Consider the following 12,649-nt stretch of genomic DNA (forward strand, 5'->3'; position numbering starts at 1 on the left):
CAGCGGGGTCTCACCCTCACCAGAGTTCCCTTTTTCAAGAATCCAGACACCAATTTGGTTGGCCATCATTAAAAATCACTCAACAAATTGTTTTGTAATGGCAGTATAGTGTCACAGATCGCTTTCCTATTTGAGAGGAACTTTTTTCTTCACCTGACACGCTCCACTTTTTTTTACGGTTGAAGGTTTTAGTGAGCTTTCACATGGTCAGAGAAGAGAAAGACCATTATTTCTGTAATTTATAAAGGGTTGAACTGGTGTTGCATAATCTTCTTTCTGAGCATCAGGGATGCTGTTGGCATGAGTTGCTGTTACCTTGGTGTATGCAAAGAGGTCTTTTGCTTTCCGGGTTACATTATTTACTTTATGTAACTGATGTCTAGACAGTCCAAAACATGTCAGACTGATTTCTGCTTGACTGTTTCAAACTCTTCAAATCGTCCACCTGCAAGCTTCTGTTGGGAATCGCTCCTGGAGTCAGCAAGCTATGAAGAACCATTTTTGGCCCACAAGTAGATTAATAATTTAGAGTAGTTTGTGTTGCTTAACTCACCTTAAAATCAGCATTATAAAATAAAGCCGTGTTTTTTTCGCACACCATATTCTCCTCTTCATCTCCATTTCATACCAGTGTGGGGCAATAAAGCTCTGTTTCAGCCGTCTCTCCATTGAGCTGAGAAGCTTCGGGCCTCAAGCCAAATCCTCTGGCAAAGTCAGCAGCTCATTTCTGATGTGTGGTAGGATTTCCTCTATGTTGTGCAGTCGGAATGCACCAGCATCACGTCTTCACTGCAGTATAGGTTCATCCAGTCTTTTACTTTTGGAGCAAGACCATTTGGTTGAATAAGATTTTCACCAAGTATAAGACCAGCACTGGATAATGCTGTTGTAGTTATGCAGGCAGCTGTCGCTCAGGTGGTAGATTGGGTTTTGGCTGTAAAATATAAATCACTGTGGACAAAGGCATCTGTTAAATGGAAAGCATTCAATGCAAGCTCCAATGAACTGTGTCTGGGCTTCAAAGTGCCCTTACTGAGGCAATATTGTTTGTTTGTTATTACATTATAAAGCCAATAAATAAAATAGATATGATCCATTGTCTGTCCCTGTGTGCGATTCTGTGGCCATGCTACTAAATAACCTCATTTGCTTGAGACTGGCTTTTCAAGGATTCACTTATCAAGGCCATTTAAGGGCATTTGGTGTGTTATTTTATAGGTGTGGCCACAGTGCAGGGAAGTAAATGCAACAATATATAATATAAAACAAAATAAAGTCTGAGTAATTTGCCCATTTAAATGCCTTGTGATGGTCAACGTCCGTTTTTGTGTTGCTGCTTTAACACCTGCGGCTGCTTCGCAGTTGCCGGTTAACTCAACCTGAAAGCTGCTTTCATGGTAGACAGCTCCTCACAGTGAGTGGTATACATTGAATTATAGGATAAATACTTTTTGATGGGTTTTAGTTTGGACTTAAATAAAAATAATACAGATTTCCATGTAGTAATCTCCTTTCCAGGACGCCTCTTTCATACCCGATCATGACACTATCACCTGTACCAAAGAACCTGTTTACCTGTGGAATGATCCAAACAGGTGTTTTTGGAGCATTCCACAACTTCCCCAGTCTCTAGTTGCTCCTGTCAGAATAAGCATATATTTACAAAAAGCAATGAAGCTGATGAGTTGTACTGTTTTAAATTAAACATATAGGATTAGCAAATGATCACATTTTGTTTTATTTATGTTTTACTCTGCGTCCAAACGTTTTTGGAATATGGGTTGTATGACAATGGATGAAGAAATGCTTTATGAAGATAATATGCCAACATTTGGGAAGATGAAGACACTAATAACTTTATTGAGTTGTGTGTAAAACCTACAACATGTAAATATGTATTTATGCATATACAACCATTTTTTATACATGTATATAAAGTTTTAGGTTGAATTTCTGCCTCTTCTTACGACTGATATTATTTTCCTTGTCGGTCGTGCCTCAATGATCTCCTTTCTGTTTTCTCTCTGCAGGTCCAGGATGGTGCTCACTCTGTGTGCAGCTGGGCGACAGATCCTCTTTTCTCTGATCCTGCTGCTCTATTTAGGCTTGGGTAAGTTCTCTGTCTCCCACCTCAACTCTTTGGTTCTGCTGTATCTCCAAGTGCTGCAGAAATTAACCAGCAGTTTCTAATCCAAAGAAAAAACTGTCAATATAATGAACAAGGTCAGCCCACAAGTGGGTTCAATAAAAGGAAGAAAGGAAGGAAGGAAGGAAGGATGGGAGTGAGGGAGAGATGGAGCAGCTGGACCAGAATACAGCGGAAAAAATCAGTTCCCATATTAATTTTTCCACATAAATACACAAGACGAGTCTGTACTAATTTGAGTGTTGTAAGTGAGAGCTGACATGCTGAGGATGTTTGCAGACATGCTCAGTGGGATTGAGCTGGAACACCTCCAAACCCATTTATGAAAGTTTAGTCGACCATCTGTTCCATTACAACTATGCATGAAATTCACAATTATGGAACAAAAAGACAAAACGTCTCAGAGCCGCAGGTCTCTGGTGGATAGTATCGCAGGTTTGAGGTCCCACGTGCAGCCTGCTGACTGCCTGTAGAAAAGATAAGTTCCTCTCCTTAATTACTTTTCCTGCAATTGGCATGCATGGTGGTAGCTGGTCAACCCAGATTTTCATTAAAAGGAGAAACTGCATTGCTCATTTCCAAAATTAAAACACGCTCTGACAGCAGAAACTTATTACTCCAGATCTAATCATGTTTTTGTCTGTTTTTGTTGCACAATTCAGGATCCAAAAGTAAACAAAAGGAGCTGCAGACTACGAAATGTACTAAAGAAAATTGTTTGGAATCAGCTATTACTCCCAAGTATGAGACTAGACAACATTCTTATGTTTTAATTTGTTGTAAAAGCTGTTAAAACATTTATGTTTTCAGTTATTTCACATTTGAGTCATTAATTTCCACGCTCATCACCACAAAGTTGCCCTCCAGCAGCCCTCTAGCTGTTTCCAGTCTGTGTGCTAAGATAACCGTCTGCAGCTACTTATCTAAAGCACAGGCATGAGAGCTGTATTGCTTCTCTCATCTAACTCCCAGCTAGAAAGCAGAAAAGGTATTTCTCAAAATGGCAAACTGTTCCTTTAAAATGTGGACTTTAAAAGATGTAACCACTGAAGTGATATGAGCGTTATCATTGTGACCAGTAAACCTGTGCATGGTGTGCTCAGCCTCTGACATAAAGCATGCTCAGGCCCCACATGACCCTGAGAAAGGACATTGGGTATAGAAATAACATAAATATATGAATATTTTTAATAGAATTTGCCCAAAAAATATCTATCTCATGACACTTTTCATATAGAGCAGATCTAGACCATATACTCCCCCGTTAGCAACCACATGGTGACGCTAGAGAAGAAAAACTCCCTTTAGCAGCAGAAACCTCAAACACAACCAGGCTCTGGGTTGTTTCTAGATGTTTGAACTGTTAAACAATATTAATTATCTCACATGACAAGAAATACAGGTTTTGCCTGCGTTTTTCAACAACTTAACAGTTTAGCAAACCTCTGAGAAGCACTGTGAGATGCACTGAAAAGCTCCAGAAGTTAATATCCATGCACAGCATCTTAAATATATACCAGTACATCACTTGTCGCTGCAGCAGTATTTATTAGCATGCCCTTATTAGCCTGTATGTGTGTGGGCAACAATAATACAACAGAGAAAATGTAGAGAGAAACTATGTTTGACATTAAAGGAACAAGTCCATTTAACTAAATTAGCACAATTTGTAGATTCAGTTAAAGAAACACTGATATCGGCCTTGAAACCTTCCTTTCAGTTTATCTGTGGTCCAAACAGCTCATTGGACTCTGGAGGAGGGCTGCCAGGAATAAGATGGCATCTGTTAATGATAGAGTGTCCTTTCATGTCACTTCCAGCTCTCTCTCTTCCTCCTTTTAGGCTGTTTTCTTTTGTCCCATCTGTCACCACCATGCTACAGGGTACACTTGTCATCCAAAGTCTCTCAGTTTCTTATTCTCCCTCTTCTCCTCCATCTTCGTCCCTGGTTTCCCCTCTCCTTCACTCTCCTCCTCCATCCCTCTCTCATCCCTGCTCTCTGTCTTGTTCTGGCTCTCATGCTTTTCCCTGGTATTTGTGATTCTGTGATTACATCTGATTTGGGGGGAAGGCAGCGGGGGCGTGCTTCAGCACAGAGAGATGCTCTCAGGGGGTTCAGCTAGTGAAAGCCGTCCAATCTAAATGCAGATGGAAATAGGTATCGTTCGGTGATTCAATTCCACCATGTGCAATATTCCAAATAAGGCCTTTTTATTTCTTTTCTTTCTTTCTTTTTTTTTTACACTGGTTCCCGTTATACTCATTTAGTTTTCTACAAACTGCTGCATTTGACAAACAGTGAACATTTGAATGCGAGGACCAGAAAAGAAAACAAATCCAAAAATCCCTGAGCAAATTTGTTTTGAGCTTATTAAAGCTTTGTAATCACGGCCTGGTGTGTTATCAGAGACTCACGCACCTTAACAGTCCATGTTGCTCTTGATTTAGAGAGCAGAAACAGCTTCTCACTGTGGATTATTAACGAGTATATAGTAGTTTGTTTTGATCATTGTCCTTCAAAAGACTAACTAGAAAGAGAATAAATAAAAATGAAAGAGTAGCTCAAGGTCCTTTTACTAGCTGTTTCTGAAGATTTCAGCCTTTCAGCTACATCTGGAGTATGCTGAGTTGTCACTATGCAGTGTGCAAATAAATTGCATTTTCAGAAAATTAACTTCTATGTGTAGAAAAAAGTCTTTTCTGTTGAAGGAAAATAAAATTTCAATCTTCTAAAATGTGTAATTTTATCTTGCTTTGTGTGTTGTGAGTAAGGTGCATCGAGGATAAAGCCACAAAGAGGCAGCCATTGGTTGGTTAGTGGATAATTACTGTACAGGTGATCCTGTTGTCATGGTTACATTGAACCTGTATGTCATGGCAACCAGACAGAGTGAATTGCTGATATCCGTCTGCAGAAGCATGAATCCAGCTCTGACAGAGATGGTGCCATTACATTGAAGGGTCTCTGGCATGAAATAACTTTAAATTGATTAGTTGCTATGACAGCTGGAGTCATGTATGTGAACAGGGAACATATAGAAATTTAAATAATTTAGTGAGACTGCGAGCCGCTGCGGTCACCTGTGTGCGTTTTTCTTCTAATGCCTGTGCACAGTATGTAACTGTGGGTATGCAATCCCTGTAGTGTTTTCCTTTTGCTGGAATGATAAAACAAGTTCCTCATTTTCGTGTGGACAAATGAGTGTGAAATTGCTCATGAATCCCTGAGGTCTAGTTAGCAGACAATGGAAGCTACAGTACAACCTGCACTTACTGTTTGTCTCCTTCACTGCTCAGTGTAGAATACTATATACATCACTTACCCAATAATCAAACATCACGCCTGCCAACAAGTATTTATCAGCTGAATCCTTGTTTTCTTCCCTTGTAAGCAGAATACCCTCCAACCTATTTAATTGCATAATCTAATTACGCTCTGTTCTCTCGTTCATCCTCTCTAGGTGCAGCCTCCTCCATAGTGAACATGCGTAGGATCACCCATCCTACAGTACAACAAACGCTGGCAGGCAAAGCCATCCTCCCGTGTGTCTTCACCCTCCAGACCAGCTCCTCCAGCCAGCCTCCCCACCTCCTGTGGACTCATATCAGACTACCAGCAGGAGGACAGGGCGCTCCTCTGGAGAAGATTGTTCTTTCTGCTAAAGGTAAAACAAAGACGTGATGATCTGGTTTGTTGATTAACACCTACTGTACTCTTCTCCTCAATCAGACATCATTTCTACACTCACTCAGAGAGTACACTGAAAGGTGCACTTAATCAGCATTTTTGTATTAACACTGCATCAGATGATCATATGCATGTGAAAGAAGTCATTAGCAGGCAATTGTCAGCCGACTCTGCAGTTCTCAGTTTTTAATGAATTAATCTGAAAGCCTCGCATTGTAAAAGAGTGACAAAGAACTTAACAAGCTGACTGCAGCAGCTCCTGAAATTAAAATGAGACAAACCTTCTGAGTAGAGGTTTTCCACTGTGTGGAAGGATTTTAGCAAAGACCAGGTCCAGACTGAATTCCTCTTTCCAGTGTCTCTTTGAAGTTAGGTACCTTTCAGTACATTGGTTTGGTTTAATGGCTCAAAACATTACTGTTTTTTTCAGTCTCACCTCTCTCATTAACCTTGCTTTCAGATGCAAAGGGAAGCTGCTTACAGTGAAAGAGCTCTGAAACCCAAATGTACACCTGTGCCTGCAAGCAACAAAGCAAGCATAGAGCAACATTTAGGCCAGGTGCTGCTGGAATCCATTCACTGGAGTCAGTGTGCGGTTTGTTGTTGTAAACTGAACCACTTCAACAAAATCAAAGTCATTTTTCCCTCTATAACATAACCTGTTAATGACAAAATAAACAAAAATCAATTGCAAAGTTACATAAAGATGAAAACACAAATACAGAAATCTTTCATGGGAAATAATCAAATCTGTTTAAACTTTGGCAGACAGTTTTGTTCTCACGTGGGACCCAATCACTGTTAGCAAGAGGCCAGACTGAGAAAATACATTCTGTGGGCCTTTAACTCTTTAAACTCTTTAAATCAAACATCAGCAGGACGGCAATAGACACTTTCAATGAAGAAACCTCTCTTTCTGTGCCAAAGGTGATGTAATCAAGGTGAATAAGGCTTTCAATGGCCGCGTCATGCTGCCAGGATACACTGCCAATCCTCTGAATGCTACCATGGAGATCTCCAGTCTCCGCACCAACGACTCAGGCACTTACCACTGTCAGGTTGTCATGGGGAGCGACTATGAGAGAGACACTGTGCCCCTGGTGGTCTCCGGTAAGTTCAGCAGCCACTGACGGAGATTTCATTGTGAGAAAAGTTTAGTGCCACAACTTCCCTAAAGGAAACATTTAAGCTAAGCAAAAGTGCCGCTGACAGACCGAGCAGCAGTAACACGATGGCTTTTCAAATTCTTCTTCTAACTTCAATGATTTTTGTGTTTTACTGCTTTCCAGGCTTGTTGTGCTAATGTAAGATAGATAATGGCAGTTTTGAAACAGGATCACTGCCAGCCCCTTTTCAGCTTTCCTATCTAATTAAACATTAATAACATTGATTCACCATATCAATATCATAATGACTGACTTAATTAACGCAGCTTACTGCTCTCTGTGTTTGTGTTGTTTCTGTTATCTAGTTTTCCACTTGAGTAATTGTGTAATTCTTTTAATTAAATTGTTTGGACTGAATAGCAATGATATTCTGTGCGCTCGTCTGTGAAATTTCAGCTGACTCTCACATAGTGTTAGATTGATCTGCTGTGGCCACAATAAAATGTTTATTGATTACATCCCATCTATTTATTGATTTGAAACTCAGCCGCATTGGTACAGTATCTCTGTCCCTGTGTCTGCCTGTGTAGGTGTGGTGTTTCACTACCAGGCTCCCAGCGCCCGCTACACCCTCTCATTTTCAGACGCCCAGCGGGCCTGCCAGGAAATCTCAGCTCAGATGGCCACACCAGCCCAGCTGTGGGCAGCGTACTATGACGGCTTCGCCAGCTGTGCAGCCGGCTGGTTGGATGATCAGACTGTCCGGTGAGGAGACGTTCAATAACTCCCTTCTGCTTGTCACACCGTTGCAGTGTTGCTCGCTAGTTGCAGTGAGTCCTGCTGTGTTTTGAAGTATTATTTTATATTATTGATTTATCTGCAGATTATTTCCCTGATTAACTGATCTGTCATTCGATTGATTAGAGTCCAAGTTTGGGTGTGACCCTCAATCAAAAACCCAAAGACTAAGCCCTGCGAATTTTAGGCATTTTTGTTCAAAAGAACAGTTTAACCTTGTGGGAAATTTTCTCATTAGCTATCTTGCCAAGAGTTAGATGAGGAGATTGACACCACTCATGTGCCTTTAGCATCATTATAAAGCTACAGCAAGCAGCTTGTTAGTGTAGCACAAAGAATGGAAACGGGGGAAATACCGAGCATAGCTTTTTGATTGTTATGTTTCAGTTTTTGTGCAGATTAAACAAATGAGATCTTATGTGTCAGTGAGCTTTGGAGGTGCTGGAAGGCAAATTTTGTTACCTTTGGCCAGAGCCAGGCTCGCTAATCCCCCTGTTTCCAGTCTCTATGCTAAGAAAAGCTAACTTGCTGCTGGCAGCAGCTTCGTTTTTATTTCATTTTTAATATGCCTGCTAATTGTCTAATATGAAGACAGTTGCTTTTTTTTCCTGAACTGTTTGTTTTCTCTCTTCTTGGATCATCTGCTATCTCAATTAATATTCGGCTGTTCTGTTTTGTCACCTCGTTCTTGAGTTTTCTTTTTACCGCTGCTGTTTCTTTGCTGTTAATTGCATTTTAATTTATTCTAATCCATTGCCCTTTCAATGGGAATGCAAAAAGAATTCATGCTTTACTGACATTTAAAGTCTTAATGAAACTAAACGCTGCAATATGTGAGCTGAGATAATGTCCATACAGTAAAATGTCCACCAGACATCGTTACTTATTTCCCATGATTAGCAAAAAAGAGGCTCATTCCCATTGATCTCTCCCACATGGTTGTCTCCACAGCTATTCTGTCCAGTCGCCAGAGCTTGGTTGCTATGGACACAAGGAGTACTCCGCTGGAGTGAGGAATTATGGGAAGAGGGACCCGAAAGAGTTGTTTGATGTGTACTGTTTTGCAAAAGAACTGGATGGTATAAACACATTCACACACACACAAACACACACACACACACACACACACACACAAAACATATGAAAACCTGTCACAGCTTTCGGCTTTTGCTCTTATGTTTGCATCATATTCTGTTGCAACATGAAAGGACAAGTTGGATGAGGATTTTTTCTTTTTTAAAAAACTTTTTTAAAAATTTTCCAATAAATCCAGAGAAAAGGCAAAATGTGTATTAATCCACAGCTTTGAATAGTCCCCAACAAATACACCATTTTAATGTGTTTCTATATCTTCACTAGCAACCAATGGGCTTGAGCATGAGTGGCACGGACAGGGTCACAAAGTATCAAGATATGGACGACTACATTGTTGGTTTTGGTCTTTTGATGGAATTTCGTTGACATTAACAAACATATAGAATATCACAAGCCTCATCCTTTGAGTACCATTATTGTACTACAAACTACACAATGTTATCTGTGTATTTCAAAGCCCTCACATGTAGCTGCAGTATTTTATCCAAGTGTCTCCCTGCTATAATCTGCTCCATCTGCTTCTTGACAAGATCCTGTGTCATGTCTCCCTCCTCCAGGTGAGGTGTTTCACTCCTCGGTCCCAGGCAGGCTGTCACTGTCCTCAGCCTCAGACCGCTGTGTGTCCCTTGGGGGCCAGCTGGCCACAGTGGGACAGCTTTATCTGGCCTGGAAGGCCGGCCTGGACAGCTGCGCCCCAGGCTGGTTGTCTGATGGCAGCGTCCGCTACCCGGTGACGTGGCCTCGCCCAGACTGTGGAGGGAGCCAGCCGGGAGTCCGCACCATCACACCCAACAGCACTACTGACAACACCACAGCTCTATATGACGCTTACTGCTACAGAGGTATTGTACCATAAGAGGAAAACCAAGGGCTGCATTTTGTTTATGGAAAAGGACTTTTTATCATTTATGGATGGGGCAGCAGAAACCAGGAATACAGTGAATCTGCACCATGGTCTCAATAATGTTCTCCAATCATATGAAATGATTGGTTCTTAAAACTTGATGAATCCATATTGATATTACCGCCATCTCACTCCAAACAGAAGTGTTGATGTTGCTGTTGAAGCGTTGTGTGCTATTAATGTAGTGAAATGATAATAAATGTCATTGGCACTATTGTAGCTATGGCAACACTGATTTGTGATCTGTCCCTCCGTCATTTATCTGTGAAACTGCCGGAGTGACAGAAGCAGTGGGAGAGAGGGAGAGAAAGAAAGAGGACAGGATGTGTTGAAGTGAAATATCGAGATGCTCAGCTTTTGTTCACGATGTTGACTGACATTGGCCAATTCCTGCTGGATTAAAACAAAGTAAAGCTGTGAGACAAACTGGATAAATTCCCTCAGCGATTGGCATGTGAACAGCAAATCTTTTCAACTTGTTTCTTAGGTAAAGTGAAGAATACGGGCTCCATCTCTCAGATCTACTCCTCCCTGTGGAAGCCCTGGAGCTACCTCACAGGTTCAAGCCGCGCTAACTCCGAAGGGACAGACAGTCCTGACTTGATTACACAGCAAACCGCCACGACCAGAGGTTTTACGTTTGTTTACGATTAGCAGATCTGTAGCAGCAGCTGATTAATCAGAGAATCAAGCATCCACAAATATGGAAAGATTGAACATACAATAGATGTGCTTTTTGCAAATTCATCCTCGCAGGGTCCTCAGATGGCAGCGAGGTTTCACCTTCAAACTGGACAGGACTGGTCGACATAGAAGAGGAGGCCTCCCTTCCCAGTGCTGACGCTTGTAAGGCTGATTTCCAGTTATGTGTACTGATCACAAAAGAATGTAGATTTGTAATAATAATCCAAATGATTTTGTCCTCAGCCTCAGATCCCTGGTCCTCAGAGTCTTCAGGGTCATTTGTGACCCTCCAGCTAAACCCAGGACAGAGCTTCTTAGACTGGGGGGAGCCACTGGAACCTGGCCCCGACTCAGAGGAGTTTCTCCGACCGCCAGTCTACCCGACTCCTGCTGAGAAAAAGGTCGGCCTGGGTTTAAGCTATTAGTTTGAAATGAAAAAAAAATGGAAGCAGCATCACTGAGTTTCTGACCACCCACTTATTTCTTATTTTAGGTGATCTCAAAGATTGTCAAGTCCATTTGGAAGCCTTGGAACTACCTGGTGGGGACTGGAGATGAGGAGGGTACCCAAGCACCAACTGGACCAGCAGGTGAAGAGGAGACAGCCACGAAAAAGACAGATGAGGAGTCGAATTCAACCAGGACATCGTCACCAGGTGGGTGGATTTATATGTTGTGAACCAATATAGCCAAGAATGACAGAGTTAATGTGTGAATACAAAAGGGGAAAAATGGTGCAAAAGCACTAAGTTTATGAGCATGTACAGTATTCTGAGCATATTTCTGTTGAGGCACTAATTTGTTTTGGTCTGTGATGTTGGAGAAACATCAGTCGGGCAACACAACAGGATGGCACATTAATTACAATACAAACAAGCCCCCGGAATGAGGTTCATTAGAGGAACACAGAATTAATAAGGAGTAAAACTGGGAGAGCGGAGGCCTTGGAGCCCTGGCATGTGGTGAGGGGAGTGTGTCCACCATCAACTCTTTTTTTCTGCAGGAACAGCAAAAACTGGCTTGAGGTGTGGAGACAAACTGAAGCTTCACTGACCTTTCTCTGCAGCTCAGTCAGGCTCTCCTGTAGGGCCACTAACAAGCTGTGATTGATACCAGCTGTGACGGCTGATGATCTCCAGCTGTACACAATGATCTCCCTGACAGTGGGAAACAATGGAAATAGTACAAGAATGATGGTCTCTTAACTTTGACATGAACTGTCCACATGGAATATATGAAAATAAAATTAAAATAGATATGATATGAGTGATACATACATATATGTAGAAGGGAACAAAATGTGAAGTTAGGGAATAAGATCAAATTAGTTTTTTTAAACTAACATATTAAGGGTTACAGACCAACAAAGCTAGAAGCAGAAGATACACAAATGTTATTTCAATTCAAAACTAAGCAGACCCCAAACCACAGGCAGAATCTGTACAAAACATCTCAACAGCTACATGGAAGGGAGTCTCAGCTGCCTCTCGCTTTACCAGCAAACCCTGATGGTGGACGTTCATTTTTAAGCCATGTGTTGCTCTTAAGGATGGTCCTTACAATGTGAGCTACTTAGAGTATTATAAGTGTTAAGTACTTCCAGTTTAAGTTGTCTTTACATTACTCCCAAATGCCAGATTATTGCTTTGCAGGTCATATAGTGTAACCTGCGATATAAATACTCTGCATTGTTACCCTGTTATTCCCAAACTTCACATCTTGTTCCCTTGATACATGTATGTATCCGTATGTACTGCGAGACTCTGAAGCTTTAGCACCAGTTATTATCATGTCTGCCACTTAGATGAGTTGGTTTAGATTTGAATCCTTTCTAATCAAAAATCACAGTGTGAGGTTTGCAGCACGGTCCAGGTCATTCTGCTCTAGGATGCCCATTATTAACACTGAGGCACAGGCATCGTGGGTTGAAAATATCAGGTTTCCTTCAAACGTGGATTCAGGCAGATGATGGAGGAAGAGTGGAATACAACTCATCAGCCTTCATCCTTCTTTCCCTTGTCTCAGGGGTCCAGCAGGTTTACAGGTCCTTATGTACTGGATGTGGATGAAAGTGGTTTCCAAATGGCAGGCATCTCTGTTCAGTGTTTGTTGAAACTGTGTTACCGGGTTGTTGATTCAATTCTGAGGCAATATGTGAGGCTATGATGGTCTTTAGTTTCATTCTCTTTGTATGTGTGTGTGTTTTCTTAGCTGTGTGTGTCCAGAGA

The 12,649-nt window shown here is 41.5% G+C and overlaps 1 protein-coding gene across 1 annotated transcript in view; it reads left to right on the forward strand.

The window, feature by feature from the left end:
- LOC143329091 (neurocan core protein-like) overlaps positions 1-12,649 on the forward strand; it is a 41,113-nt gene that overhangs the window by 10,146 nt on the left and 18,318 nt on the right. Inside the window, exons 2-11 of the mRNA XM_076744799.1 lie at positions 2,031-2,110; positions 5,608-5,811; positions 6,762-6,944; positions 7,531-7,705; positions 8,690-8,817; positions 9,391-9,675; positions 10,225-10,368; positions 10,494-10,583; positions 10,665-10,822; positions 10,915-11,077. Coding sequence (XP_076600914.1) covers positions 2,038-2,110; positions 5,608-5,811; positions 6,762-6,944; positions 7,531-7,705; positions 8,690-8,817; positions 9,391-9,675; positions 10,225-10,368; positions 10,494-10,583; positions 10,665-10,822; positions 10,915-11,077 — 1,603 coding nt within the window. The 5' untranslated portion in view covers positions 2,031-2,037. The remainder of the gene's footprint in view (positions 1-2,030; positions 2,111-5,607; positions 5,812-6,761; positions 6,945-7,530; positions 7,706-8,689; positions 8,818-9,390; positions 9,676-10,224; positions 10,369-10,493; positions 10,584-10,664; positions 10,823-10,914; positions 11,078-12,649) is intronic.

This window comes from Chaetodon auriga, chromosome 12, assembly GCF_051107435.1.
Source record: "Chaetodon auriga isolate fChaAug3 chromosome 12, fChaAug3.hap1, whole genome shotgun sequence".
Taxonomy (NCBI): domain Eukaryota; kingdom Metazoa; phylum Chordata; class Actinopteri; order Chaetodontiformes; family Chaetodontidae; genus Chaetodon; species Chaetodon auriga.